The 15,890-nt window shown below is 37.1% G+C and overlaps 1 protein-coding gene across 1 annotated transcript in view; it reads left to right on the top strand.

The window, feature by feature from the left end:
• The first annotated feature begins 340 nt into the window (after positions 1–340).
• kcnh3 (potassium voltage-gated channel, subfamily H (eag-related), member 3) overlaps positions 341–15,890 on the top strand; it is a 136,089-nt gene continuing 120,539 nt past the window's right edge. The window contains exon 1 of the mRNA XM_051119015.1: positions 341–857. Coding sequence (XP_050974972.1) covers positions 782–857 — 76 coding nt within the window. The 5' untranslated portion in view covers positions 341–781. The remainder of the gene's footprint in view (positions 858–15,890) is intronic.

Here is a 15,890-nt window from a genome sequence, read left to right as displayed (position 1 = left end):
TTAAAGATTTTTTTCTATTAGGTTCTTTCAGCTACTTATGCCGACATTAAAAAAGTGTTCATTATCCAAGAGGTGTAGACTATTAATTTTAAAATATTTTTGAATAACTTGGATCCAGATTAAGTAACGACGGTCACATTATTGATCCTTAAATAATAATAATAATAATAATAATAATAATAATAATAATAATAATAATAATAATAAAAAGTTCTCACTTTTTATGTGTAAAATCACTAAATAATTTCTTCTGAAAAAAAAGAAAGAAAGAAGGAAAAAAAGAATCTTTAATAAAAAGACAACTAGTACAAGGGTTGTAGCCTCCTTACCAGACTCTGCTCACCACGTGACGTGACATCTGCTGGTTATAGCAACTAGAGAAAGCCAGTAATATAGATGTAGAGAGGAAGGATCGTGGTGCCACAGGAGTCCACACGGCATCAGTGCGCAGTCGCCTCAGCAGTCAGAGCTCCGGTCTCCAGCGCTGCCGTTACGCACAGGTTCATCTCATCTCCAAGCACCTGATTAACAAAGACACGTACGCGGATTTTCGCCCTCTTTATGACACGATGTAAGGCAGATATGGCTTTTCGCTGAAGGATATGATAACTGTTGAGCTGCCAAAGTGGAGCCGCGCGTATCACGGATCGGGGCGCTCCTGCAGGGTCTAGGATGCGCGCCCGGAACATCCCGATTCTTACCCGGGTTCGGGGCTGAGCAGGAATCCACTGCCCCTGCTGGGCGCAGAGGCGGGAGGAGGACGCAGTCGACCCGCACCAGGATGCCTGTGATGAGGGGTCTGCTGGCCCCGCAGAACACCTTCCTCGACACCATCGCCACCCGTTTCGATGGCACCCGTAAGTGCGCAGACCGTACCAACTTACCGTTCCTTCACCAAAGTGTCAAATGCAAATATAAAGTGTTTGGGCAAATTTAACAGTCACCCGAAGCTATTTACACCAGTGCGTAAAATGGAAGAGTTGGACATATGAAAACCTTTAGTGTAGCAGGTTGATCATTGTCTCGTAACATTGGTAGCCAGTGACAGCAGTCATACTGACATACTACAACTAAAACTATTTTAGTCAAAACTAAAGACGTTTTGTAATTATGCACGCATGCATTTTCTACGTATTCATATTAATTGAAAGATTACATAAAAAATATTGCAGGACAATTTAAGTGAACTGTAAAAAACTTTAAATACAGAGGGAAAATATTTTTTTCTGTTAAATATTTGTTAATTACATAAAAATTTGGTGTTGAATTAAAGTTAATGCCCATACTATTTGTCAGCCACAACTGTTGTGTAACACAGCTCTGGGTAGTTCTTGATTGAACGTAATCAGTCTTAAAGAGAGGGATTTGTACTTTCATTTCCCAGTCTCTGAGTTATTTTGGATATTCTGTGGTGTGTTCTGTTCCCTCGCATCCCTAGTACATTTTGTCTTATTTTCTTCTTGGCATCTCAAATAATTACATAATCTGAAGAACAAAAGCAACGTAATAAGATTTAACAGTGATTTTTTTTTTTAAGAATACATTTTACTTGACATCTGGAAGGCTCGTTGAGGGTGAAAGAGGTTGAAAAATCCTTTAAAGAGGACAACTGGTGCGTCTGTCACCACTCCAGTGCTGCAGATGAGTGTGAGAAACACACTTTTGTGCTCTCTTCCCATTCTTCATGTCGATTTTTCATCTAAAGCCACAGAGAGTGAGTCTGTAAAGATGTAGCTGATTTGTAAAGTGTTTTTTGAACAGAAGGGATGAGTAACTTGCGTGCTGTCCGGTTGTGTGTAGGTGGATAGAGGGTCGCTAACATGCAGCTTCGTGTCCAAAACTGTGTCCAGTGGTCAAGCTGGTGTAGTTTAATGGTTAAAGAGATATTCTGGGTTAAATTCAATCTTAGCTGAACTGACAGCATTTTACTGATTACCACAAAAATTGAATTGATTTCCACTTGTTCCTCCTTTTCTTAAAAAAGATAAAAGGTTATATTTGTGATCTGTGAATGTTAAAATAATATAATAATATAGCCAAAAATGTAAACAGTCTGCATCATGTTAATATCATTTTGGTGTGAGAAAATGCTTACTACCCTTTTCTGTTTAAATTTAAAACTTTGTTGCCGTGACAACTGAATGGCATAAACCCTGTAACCCCAAGAATGACTAAAATAATTCAAACACCTTTTCTGATGAAATAATACCCACATTTTAACAGACAAATTAATTTAATAGCTTTTACAAAAATATTATAAACGTCACATTTCTGGTCCAAAAATTGGCCCTATTTACATCTGTTTACATCATTTAAAGACCCAGATTGGTAAATGAAAGGCCGTAGGTTTAAATCACTTAAAGGTTCATCACTATCGACTAGCAATTTGTTAGCAGTTGTGTGTTAACCTCTAGATCACAACCCCACTGGCTTTTATCTTTAACTGATCATCAGTGATAAACAGATAAACACAGAGGGGGACCGCTTTTAGAGAAAGACCCCTGAAATAAAAGCCTGTGGTAAAACGCCTTCTGGAGATCCTTTGCTTTGTTGTGCTCAGAGCGTGTAAAGACAAGAGCTCATATTATCGTTTGTCACTTTATCACCTCACACATGGTTGAGATCAGCTGCATTTAAACTCAATGTGACGTGCACTATCAAAGCTTTTATTCTGCTGTTTGATGCCAGAGAAAAGGAGAGAAAGAGCGTGAGGAGAGTTTTGTGCTGCTGGCGCGCTCCCATTTGAGAGGAGTTCAAAGACAGGCCCGTAGAGAGAGGGGATAGTTGCTGTAGACACTGATAAACACTGGACTTCATTAATGCTGTGGGGCTCCCCACATTCACACATTCTAACAGGAAGTGATGGATTTAGCCTTCATTGTGGCTAATATTGTGAGAGCATGTGTTAGGGATGACCAGATCAATCTTCAGAAATATAGTTCTGAAAGCAATATTAAAAGGAGAACGTCTCGCAAAATTATTGATCCTACTTTTATATTATTCTAATGATTTATTCTAATAATATTTAAACCTAATATGTGACCCTGGACCACAAAAACAGTCTTAGATAGGGCAGGTTTATTTGTAGCAATAGCCAAAAATACATTGTATGGATTTATGCTAAAAACCATTTAGATATTAAGGAAAGATCCATGTTCCATGAAGATATTTTGTAAATATCCTACCGTAAATATATCAAGACTCAATTTTTGATTAGTAATATGCATTGCTAAGAACTTCATTTGGTCAACTTTAAAGGTGTTTTACTCAATATTTCAATTTTTTTGCACTCTCAGATTCCAGATTTTCAAATAGTTGCACCTCGGCCAAATATTCTAACAAACCATACATCAGTGGAAAGCTTATTTATTCAGCTTTCAAATTATGTATAAATCTAAATAAAAATTGGCCTTATAACTGGTTTTGTGGTCCAGGTTTACAAATAAGAGCAATATCACACTTGTAGCAGTGCAACATGGCTGTATATGGGGACGGCTGTATGCCGTAGGTACTCACAGCGTGCCAATATACATCCGTATTGCACTACTACGAGTGTGATATTGCATTTATACAACAGTTTGACAGATTTAAATCTGAAGTTGACAGTTAAACAGCTGAGCTCAAGCCTCCGTTACTAATCTGAAACTTTAGAACCAGTGACGAAGGAACGTTGAGTTGCTTCATTTAAAACTTATTGTATCACTGTTTTAAAAGCTCAATGTACAATATTATAAGAAAGATGGACTGAAGCTACATTTACGCTAGTGCATTTTCATTTTAAAACACATATTAAACTTTTACTACGATTACGCCTGTCGTTTACACTTTTCCGGTGTTTTCGATCCTTGAAAACTGAGACTTTCGAAAACACTGCAGACCCCGTTTTAGTTTGAAAACTCTGGGGTTGTGTTTCAGTGTAAACGGACCAAAACAGAGACTTTTGATCTCATTTCGGAGGCTCATTTAAGAAAACCGTTAAATTGTAAGTTAAAAAAAAAAAGAAATGACAGTATTTTTACACCCCAAGCAATAATTGTCAATTGTATTGTATTATGTTGTATTAATTGTATTATGGTTACTTCTTTTAAATAAGTCATCGTTGATGACATATGCAGCCTAATTAGTCATGGGATGTGTGTTCAGTTGTGTAGTGTAGATGGAGATAGTTTCTGAAACGCAGAGAAAATGCCTGTTTAGACGAGTATCGTTTTCATTTTAAAACGGTGTTTTAAAATGAAACGCATTAGTGTAAACATAGCCTGAGAGAATGTGATTACCTGCGTTCATTCTTTATCTCAATCTCATATTCACAATAAACATTCATTTGAATGCCCTCTAAGGAAAGCAATATCTTTGTCGTACTATCCTTTCATCTGTTAACGGTGATTTTGTTGTTTAAATTCTCGTCTAAAAAAAACTTTTAAAAGTACATTCCGTGACACAAAAACTGTATTATTTAAAAAATTATTGTGGATTTGGGCGTCTGCCGACATGTGCTGTGAGAAATACCGTAAGCGGTGTGATGCTAACGGTGAAATGGCTGGAGCTCTGTTATCACTAAAATATTGCACTTTTCTCAGCTATTCAGATTTGAGGAGCAGAAGGAACTGTTGTATATAATATAATATAATGTAATATAATATTAGTAAAATATAAGCTGTGAAAAATATGAACTTGGTTAAAAATAGTTGTGTATTATGGAAACTATTTGTCCTTCCACTCATCTGAACAAGAGTGCTAAAAAGCACAAGCAGTCAGACAGCATTCAGCCACAGCACTCAAACACACAGAGAGCAGTGCTTGCCAGCGGTAATGACAGGAAAAAAAGAAGCATAATTTGCATCATTTGTTATTTTACTCCACTGCATGACAGCAAAGCTAAATGTGACATGTATTATAGTCTGATAGTTGTATATATATACGTAAAAGTACCTAATACCTAATAGATGTTCCTAATAAATGGAAACTAACTAGTCTGATCATTTGCAGTTTAGGCCTATTTTGTGACCCCTTGACCCCTATAGTATGCATTTATAATTCTGCTGTCGTTCTAGATTATTATGACCGACCTAACAACCATGCAAGATAGATTTTTGTTGTTGTTGTCTACATATATTAGTCCTCTTAAGCATGAAGATATCAGACAGACCGTCTTCCATCTGTTAGAGATGTGTTGATCCCTAGACATTACATCTAGCTGCACATTTAACTCCTGATCTCGCTATGAGCTAACTAAATCCAGCTAGCCAAAGTGTTTGCAGTAAGGAGCTTCCAATTCAGAGAGAATGTGAAAAAAAAGAAAAAAGGAGGTGATTCGGTCTTTGTCATCCATATTCAATCAAACATTCATTCAGAGCATTCAGCACATTTCAGACAGAATAAATGCAGGCCTTTCCATTCACCGAACACACAGCTAATTACACACCCCCTAGCAAACCGAGTGCAGTCATCATAATTAACAGCCGCAAGTGTCAGGAATTCATCTCGGCCTGTCTGAGCGTTTGTTAAATCTCCAAAGCAGATGAGAAAGAAACTGAACAAAACATCGGAGTGAGCCATAGACTGAGTCTAGTCGCGCAGTCGCACACACACGTAAACAAACCCTTTTTCTCTTCTTGACAGAAACGAATGTGTACTTGATTTTTGGCCTTTTGTTGAATACCTAATATGTAATAGACAATTCCATTCAAAGGTTTATGCTTGGTATTGTTTTTGGGAATGTTTGGGAAAGATGTCTCTCACCAAAGATGCCTTTGTTGTGAAATAATTTTAAATTTTAAAAATGTATTTTTAAATGTGGGATTTGTATAAGCTGAATTTTCAGCAGTCAGTGCTCCAGTCTTAAATGTCACATGATCCTTCAGAAATCATTCTAATATTTGGTGATCAAGAAACAATTTTTTTTTCAGCAATAGCATTTATATGAAGCAGTATGTATTCAATAATATGTTGTATATAGCTGAGCAAATGTATAAAAGATCAGCGAATTTGTATCTCTGTATTCTGGTCAATCCTCAGCTCCTATATTGATATGGTCATGGTGCCAGAAATACCCTAATCGAGCCAGCAAGTCCTTGTATTAGTGAATCGTCTATATTAATTTTGTTCGTCTGCTCTCTGTAATCAGGTTAGAATATGTTCACCAGATGGACCCTTTCTTGGCTCCTGTGTGTCTGTGTGTGTATACGTTGCATGAACACACTCACACACATTTCTCTCACTTAAGCGCATCAAGTCTCCTAGAGACCCCCCTTCTCTATTTGTTCCAGTCCGCCATTTTGGCCAGTTTTCTTGCACCTGTGTGAAGCAGGCAGGTCTGTCCCTTAAGTACCTCTCTCTGTTTCACAGGCTTTCTTTGTTTCTAAGATCCAGAACACCTTAACAGTCAGAGCTCAACCTTGATTTTTAGTTCACACTGAGATGGATTTACAGTAAATGTTGTGCTTTTTAGAATATTTGCAATTGGTAGAATCTAATTAGCAACCGGATATGAGCAGGTCAGCACAGAAACTATGAAATTTTGCCAGAAGTTATTGTTACCATGGTGAATTTTTATGAGGGTTGCAGTGGCTGCATGCGTGGAAGCAGAAAGAGTAACGGTAATCAACAAAATCTTGAAATGTCCGTTTAGTGTTTTTGAGGCGATCAGCACAGGCTACGCCTGTCTTATGATGTTAGCATGACGGCTAAGTGAAAGACTGCTTTTCTACAAGTGTTTTTATATGTGTGTGTGGCTAAGAGTTTCTCCCCAGGGTGGTGTACTGACTCCATGGTTAGGCACAATCTGCCCCTCATTATAAAAAGAAGACAAGAAAACATTGGCCACCGGTGAGACAACAATTCAAAGAGAAACAGAGAGAGACAGGCTGTGAATGACCTGAAAGACAAGTCACACAGACCCCTCTGTGCCAACACGTGAAGCTTCAAAATTGACATCCCTGTCAGAACCCTTTGTGTATTATGAATGTGAGGTGTACGTGTAAACGCAGCCAAAAATTCACTTGACTGCACAAGCATTCAGGACAAACTCTGCAGGCAAAATGCTGCAAGAATAGCCAATAACACAAAACTAAGCACTAATTAAAAAATGCAGAGTTATGACTCCAGTATTACACAATATAACATTAAAAAAAATTATAAATCACTCATTTTTCTAAAGAAACTGTCCAACAGTGACACCAGCAGGTAAAGTTACAGCGGGAATCCGCATCTCTCTCGCTTCTCCTGAGCTCATTGAGTTTTAACAGACCCCCTGAAGCATGTGGCGGGCTTGGTGGGGGTAATTAAGAATGGATGGGGGAAAGTCACTTGAGAGCAGGCAATGTCTCCATTGCGATATGATTAGATATGACTGGTTATGTCTGACTGTGATTGGTTCATGCAACAAATTCTGCTTACTGTGTTTGTGCACGTTTCACATTCACAAATCAGTCTGAATGAACAATATAATGGCATTAATGGAAAAACTAATTTAAAAAAGTAAGTAAACAACTCACACACTTGGATATAACCACTTTATGTCAAAATAAGTCTTAAAATGGCATGAAAACATGATCTGTGGGAGTTTTTAGTGAGTAATCAAATGAGGTGGATAGTAACAAAGTTTACTCTCTTACATTTACTTGAGTACATTTTTGGAAAATTTGTGCTTTTAAGAGTAGATTTAAATATAGGTACTTTTACTTTAAAGGAGAAGTTCACTTCCAGAACAAAAATTTACAGACAATGTACTCACCCTCTTGTCATCCAAGATGTTCATGTCTTTCTTTCTTCAGTTGTAAAGAAATTATGTTTTTTGAGGAAAACATTTAAGGTTTTAAAATGAAACAATACTCGTGTACACAGGCATTTTCTCTGCGTTTCAGAAACTATCTCCGTCTACACTACACACCCGAAAACGCACGTCCCATGACTATTCAGGCTGCATATGTCATCAAGGATGTCTTACTTGAAGTAACCATAATACAACTGACTGTTATTGCTTGGGGTGTTAAGATTTCTCTCCATATAATGGACTTCTATGGTGCCCCAAGTTTGAATTTACAAAATACAGTTATGTAGTTTCAAACGATCCCAAATGCAGCTGTAAATGATCCCAGCTGAGCTCAGCTGCCTTTTCGTTTCCGGTTCAAAACCAGTTTAAGACAGTTAGGGTATGTCAAAAAACTCCCATCTCATTTTCTTTATTTTATCTTTTTTGTAAAGGTTGTTTTATCTTCCTTGGATGTGATGATTTTGAAATGATTTTTGAAGTTGAGGGAGAAAATGAGATAACTGTCTTAAACTGGAGACAACAGAGTTCAGGCAGCTGAGTTCAGCTGGGATTATTTACAGCCGCATTTGGGATCATTTGAGGTTAAAAAATATATAAATTGCATTTCTTTACGGCTGAAGAAGGAAAGACATAAACATCTTGGATGACCAGGGGTGAGTACATTATCTGTAAATTTTTGTTTTGGAACTTATTTAACTCAAGTACATTTCTAGCAAAAAAAAATTTACTTTTACTTAGCTACGCTGGGCGGCATTCCTCTCGTTACTTCATTTTTATTCAACATGCTAAAAAACTTATATTTTATTCCAAGCACGCCGTCTCTTTTTTGGGGGCATAACCGATGCCCCACTCGTGAATGAATCACTCTTTTAAATCGATTCTGTTCAAGGCCTTGAACAAACAAGCCAGCAAAACGGTCTGAATTGGTTTGCGAATCACTTTGAATGATTTGTTCAGTTCCCTGCACGCACTGAATCATCTGATCTGGTTTCTCATTCGTTCTGGGTAAAAACACAGAGAACATAAAGATCTACAGTCCATTGAAGCCAAATCTGCAGATTCTACTGTTGGCCTGCAATAAGGTGTGTGTGCTGTCTGTGAACGAATCCACAGGTACGATTTCATTTAAGTAATACTGTAGTAGCAGTAAGCTAGATTGACTGTCACGTGAAATGTGTACAGTGAAATGAATAAAAAGTGTTGATCACTGCATTTCATTTATAGTAGCTTTATTGCATTGCATCAGATCCTTACTTGAGCGTGGTCTGCAGCGTTGAGCATTATTAACCAATCACACGTTTCTGTTGAGCTTATGAATGCAATATCCAATCAGAGGCATTTTGATTTGTCACAGCGGACAACTTCAGAGTTGTTCAGTGTCCGCTACTTGAGTAGATTTTTTCAGTGGATACTTTTTTAGTCTTACTCAAGTTACTATTAGGATTGTTACTTTTACTCTTACTTGAGTAATTAAATATATATATTTATATAAGTACTTGTACTTTTACTTGAGTACAGTGTTTGGCTATACTTCCCATGTCTGTTACCAATATTAACCAAGCTTTGATGACTAATTATCTGAAAAATCAAAAATAATTAAAGTTAACTATTAAAAAGATGCATACATACGATATGTATTCACACATATATAAAAATTCTCTCCAGCAAAGGATCTGATACAGGGCTAAATCTTACTAAATGCATGCTGTCATTATATATGAAGAATTAGAAATAGAGTTGAGGGGAGAAAGCGAACGTCAAACTGAGAGACACAGCACCTGCTGTGTGGTGTAATTCTCCCAAAAATGATCTAACGTACATAAACACTCACATATGCGTACACATTGTGTAACAGGCCGCATTCTGTTGACAGTTAGAGTTTTGCAGTCACTTTAATTGGTTTGAATTAATGAACTCCTTTTCACTGGTCTATTGGCAAAGCAGTGGCAAAACTTTCTTAATTAATCAATAAAGGTTTCCATTTACTGCTGCAATCTGATGGCGTATGATGTAATTAATTCAGAGCAAAGTCTATGAAACTTTTATGGTATTAAGACTATAAAAAATAACCAGCAGACTGCATTCGGAACGGAACCGTGAACTGTGGTATGAGACTAATTATTATGATACTGCAGTGTCTCTAATGCCTCTGGCAAACTGACTTCAGCCTTACAGGAAGAGTTGTGCTTTTTTTGTAACAAACATTTTTGTATACTGCAGAGCCAGGGTTCAGGATTACTGTATGTTATATCAAGATTACAACATCTTCTTTTGTTTACTATATTTCTGATTTGTGTTTCCAATAACTTTTTAGGTTACAGTGTCACTACTTCATACTTTGCTGCTTTTATAAACTATGTAGAGATTGACTTAATTGATCATTGGCTTATCTACATAGTACAAAAGATGTAGAGGCATGTCAAAGTGCAGCAGAAGCCTTAAAACATTTCTCAGGGGCCAACAATATTAAATTGTGAAGCTAATGCAATGCATTGTTGTGGATTTACTTCAAACAAAGGCTCTTAACCATGTCCAAATGTTTTGTCCAATAACCAAGAGTCAGTCATCGAAGGGAGTACTGGATAAAACAAATCAAAGGCTGTAGAGGAGAACTTTAGAAGCACTTGAGGGTCTCCAGGCACTACTGGATAACCTGGCTCTTCTAGGCAATGCTTCGTTGAATCACAGTGAATCCATATGTATGAAAACTTCTGAAGTTCTTTTCATGCCTAGGGCTGTGAACGCTGAGGGAGTGAGAGAGAATATTCAAGGTCATGGCTATTGGTCTTTCTTTGGTTTAACTTCGTACCAGCAGATGGATTTGGTGTCTTGGCTGAAATTTCATCAGTTTTTCTCCAACTTTCCTTTTTTTAAGACATAATTTCATACAGCTCCAAAAGTGAACATTAGAAATGTTCACAACATAGAAACACAAGCTGGACCAAGTGAAGTTGGGAGTGGGACTACCTGTTTTTGACCAAAGGCAGACAGGTCGAATAAGTTTAGACTTCATTGTTTTTGCAGTTGTGTAGCACAGAAAACACAAACTTTAAAATAAATTGATAATCCATGCAGTAAAATAGTTTGGTTTGGTGTGGCATCAAGCTTTAGTCAACATCCCTAATTTGTCAGTTATTGAAAATGATTAATCATTTAATCATATTTAGTTCTGCTTAGCACGTTTAATGCGATTTACACATAAGTATTAACAGTCTGCCTATATCAGTATTTATATTCTTCAAAATATGCACATAATTGCAGTGTACGGTTATATTAGATTTACATTATTACACCTGCACCTGTTAAATCCTGTTTTTAGCTTGCGTCTTCAAGTTGCTTCTTCACAGATGGTGGAGGGAGGTATTTGTGAACGATCCGGAAAGGGGTGTTTGAGGTGACAGGAAAAGTGGCAGTGACAACCGCAGGTTTGTCATCCAGGATCAAAGTCACCGTCATCCACAAGAGCGAGAACAGCACAGCGGTTCACTGGCAATATTTACAGGTGATCTCTCACATAAGCAGCTTGTTACAGGATAGCAGAGCACTTTAGTCTAGAATTTAAGAAGCTTCAAAAATTGTTGAAAGTACTATTCAAAGGCAAAGGGACTTTGCACCGTTTGTGTAAACAGATGTCTTTGTATGTGGCTCCAAACAACTAAAACACAGAAAAGCTGTTGTTGGGATTTGTAAGTGATACTTACTGCAGGTTACATTAATACACCAATATTTGGCGATATAAATGCATGTCATTTAAATGATTCAATGAGTCATTCATTAAACCAGTTTGTTCAAAACACTGATTCATACAGGAAATTATCAAGTAACTCTATTTATGAGTGAGTCATTAAATTATTCACTCAACCATTTCTTTTTGAAAAATGCTGCTACTGTGTCATGCTCAGAACACGCAACAGCTCGCCTGTGACTTTATTTTTGTTTCCAGAGCAAAAAATAGACTAGTAACTGGTTTAAATGTAAGTTTTTTGGCTTTTAGTATGAATATGTTAGTCTTAAGGTTATCTTTAAGCTAGTGTGCTCCAAAACAATGACAAAATTCACATTTACAAGATATATGCATTCAAAACATACAGTCTCTACTTCCGCCAATACTGATCAGCGATTTTGATGACGTCACCTTGCACTTCAGCTTCTCATCAAACTTTCTGTCCAATCAAATACTCTGTAGAATCCGAAGCATCCCGCCCCCTCCAGCAGGTGGTGATAAATGTCTTTATGAGTCATTCATTCATTCATTTGATTTGTTCAAAACGTGGATTCATTCAGAAACTAAACACCGTTTAGTTGCGCTCAGAGACGCGCAACAGTTCTGCTATGGCTTCAAAGGTAGTATGTTCTCTGCAAAATTGAGCAAAACCACATAATATTGTATTTATAATATAACACAATATAAACTTCTTATTTACTGAACTGTTAGATAAAATCACCTTTAAGCTTGTGATAGATCGGGACTAAATCAGCACTCGTGTCATATTGCTGTTGCTGCCCATGTGATATCATGTGATATGTGATATATATAAATATGAGACTAAACACGTACGGGGCATTTTTTTTTTGCACAAGCATCTTGAATTTTAGGGCATAACTGCATTTATGGAGTTGTTGCCCTGCATCATATTTATCAGCAGTCAACTATGTGAAATGTAAGATGACGTACAGGTCTGGGGGTGGGGTCAGCGCATTAACTGCGTTAAAATATTTTAATTGCATTATTTTTTCAGAACTAATTAAGTCAACCTTAAACTGACAGCCCTAGTCTTAAGTATACAAGTGTTTTAAGCTCAAAGTACATATTACAGCATTGGTGCATTTGTTGTTTACATTTTGAACTGGAAGTCTAAAGGAAGCTGATCTGTCATATTAGTAAAATGAAGCATTTAGGATTGTGCGAAGAGTTGTCTGAATGTGAATGTGTGTAAGTAAAACTCTCAGGGGATACAGAGGTGATAGTCTGTTGTGTGTTTCAGAGGGTAATTTTCATCGCTTTAGCTTGTCATTAATAGTTACACTGGTTGTTGTGTTTGAGAGATGTGTGTTACGTAACATAACCTGCTGTTGATTTGAATTAGACCCATGGTGACTCCAAATGTCAGGCATCTCCTGTCTTCACTACCCACACTCCTTTGCTTTGGATCCCTCACTCAACACGCCCCTCTGTAGACCCATGGGGATGTGTTATTCTGAATGACATTAACCATCATGTCAGGCCCTTAAACTCAAGTACTAATTAGCTTTAGCAGCGAATTACTCCTTGAGAGTAATTCCTCCTTGCTTCAAGGCATCAGTTTTTACTCATTATTTCTGTTTGGAAGGAATATGTGTGCCATTTGACGTACAGTTAGATATAAATCATAAAATTAATTCTTGAAAGGATGTGATTTGATTCCAACTGGATTTATTTTACATTTCAATTCTCCCTTGGACTCAACAATCCACTCTGCATCAGTTGAACAGTCATCTGTGATACAAAACATCTGTCTGTGTTTATAATCTACATGTGTGTACCTGCATTTTTATGTGTGCAGTGATATATCACCAACACCTGGCACATGGAACAAGTTAAGCAATTTGTTTTCCAACTTCTAAAAAGCATTTCCAGAGCTTTACAACTTTACTCATGACTCAAACTTCATGGAATAGAATTAGCCATTCTTAAGTGGCGGGTAAACCGCAGAAAAACCACTAAGCCTCGGCTAAGCGCTTGCTGTTCCCTCGCTTCTGCGTGTCTCGCTGTGGCCGGGCCTCTTCGAATCAGCCGGTAATTGGCCCCGCTTCGAACACGGGCAGACGCTTACCGCAGCAGATGGAATTCGCTTGATTAAATATCCTCAGCTCCATCAGGGCTGAATGTGCCGTGAACCGTTTCTCCTTAATACACACACCAGCTCGCTGGAGAGAATGACCCTGCAAAGCCCAACAGCTCAGCAAAGATCGTCACTTTGCTTTCGATTTTTGAAGAAACGCCTTGCAGATCTCTGTTCCTGTGCTCCAGGTCTAAATGCACAAAAAGGTACTTACTGCTAATTATGCGAACACTTATTGAGCCAAAGCAGGGTTTTAACCACCACACAACATAGTTCTTAAAAATCTGAATTATGTGGTTGCATTCATTGAAGGATGAACCGTGAATTCAGCACTAAGTCTGTTTGTGGCCTGCTGTCGCTGTCCGTGGTCCTGTTTGAATAAGAGGGTTATGCAGTATTGTGCAGCTAATGAAACTTATTCCAACACAGTGTCATTTTCAATAAATCACGTTTTGTACTGTTTTATAGAATTTTGTGGTACAAATGACAGTGGTGGAGTTTCCATTTTTAGCATTTGTGGAATAAAGCAGCTGTCTACTTTGTCTCATTAAGGCTATTTTCATAGTTAGCATTTTTATCCTAAATATACACATTTAAACAAAATTTTCAGTTGGATTGCACTCTAAAAATGGGGGTTTAAAATGGGTTAAAAACAACCATTTCTAGGTTATTTGGCAACCCTAGTGACATAGTCATAGTGCTAGGACAGTGAACCTATTGAAAGTCGACATAGTGCTAGGACAGTGAACCTATTGAAGGTTTTTTATTTTAAATAATAAAAATACAGTTTAAAATCTGTTTTTATATACATGTACACCACCAGTCAAAGTTTGAACAGTATGATTTATAATGTTTTTAAAGAAGTCTCTTCTGCTCACCAAGCCTGCATTTATTTGATCCAAAAGCAGTAATACTGTGAAATATTTTAACTATTTAGCCTACGATTACTTTTACTATTACTAAATGTCAATGTCTTTTACAATCATAAAATCTTCCAAAACATTCAGTAAATGTTTTTGACAGGAGCAGCAAGAGCAGCCAGTGGGAATCTGTGGGAAGAAAACTGCTAATTGCTAAGAAATAATTCCAGAGTCAGTATTATTGAAAAAATAACTGGTTTGATGTGATCATCTTAATCGAGTCATATCTTCTGGTCTGAGTGCAGTTATTGGATAGCATATTGTAGACAGATTGGATATTAATCCTAAACATGATGTACAATAAAAATATTACAATAGGTTGAAACAGGGTATTTTTATAACTTCAGCAGCATGCATATGCTCGTTTATGTGAGGACTGCAGTGACAGCAGCGCAGACAATCGCTTAGCTCGCTCATGACATAACATTTTGTTATTCAGGAGCATGCAGATAGGGTTGGTATGCTAATAACGCTGTCCATAAAGACGTGGAATCGGTCTATGTTCAATGTTAGTAGAGATAAAGTTACTACTAAAGTAGGCACTTCTTTTGCTAAAACCAGCAGCTGAAAAATAGTAAAAAATAACCCAATAAAATGACCCAACAAGCTGGGGTTAAAAAATAACCCAGGGGATATTGGCATATTTACATTTATTTTTTATTTATCCAAAAATTGTTTGTCATGATGGAAATTATGCAACTGAGGGACAGTCATAAATAATGTAAAATAGTATAAATAATTTTCAGATACAAATATTAAAAAGGTATGACATTTTTACGATATAACAAACAGTTATTTCGATTTTTATAATAGATTTTTATAGTTTAAAAGTCTGGCCTTGGAGCAAGGATCAAACTTTTACACTGACATTTTATGCAAAGCATTTAAACGTGAGAATAACTCCACATTGAAAAGAAGAAATAAATGATGAATACATATTTAAAAGCCTCTGAGACATTAATGTGCCTATAGTTGAAGAAACTCCCATAAACACAGTCCTTTCTGTCTGAGAGATTCAGGAACAATATTCCTTCTAGGTAATTTCTTCTATTTATGAGTTTTTGCTGAACCGATCACATCAGGGTTGTACATTAGCCCAGTTAGGGTCTATAATGTGTACTGGTCAGGTCAGGTTGCATGTTGAATGAGTTTGACTTTCCACTCATGAAAGCTTTCTGCTCTTTAACTGCAGTGTTTATTGGTAAAAACTATAAAGTTCTAGCTGCGTTATGAGAGCACATCAAACAAGAGTGCCCTTTTAAAGACACTCGGCAGACAGAGATTTTATTGTGCAGCTGTGTTGTATGTTCATATTGAGCATCACTTTGTGTGTATTATGCATGAATTAGACGAGTCGCTGGCCTATGGGTTTTG

Source organism: Labeo rohita, chromosome 9 (assembly GCF_022985175.1).
Source record: "Labeo rohita strain BAU-BD-2019 chromosome 9, IGBB_LRoh.1.0, whole genome shotgun sequence".
In the NCBI taxonomy this organism is placed as follows: Eukaryota; Metazoa; Chordata; class Actinopteri; order Cypriniformes; family Cyprinidae; genus Labeo; species Labeo rohita.
The sequence above is the reverse complement of the archived record's forward strand: the minus strand, read 5'-3'. Positions and strand labels throughout refer to the sequence as shown.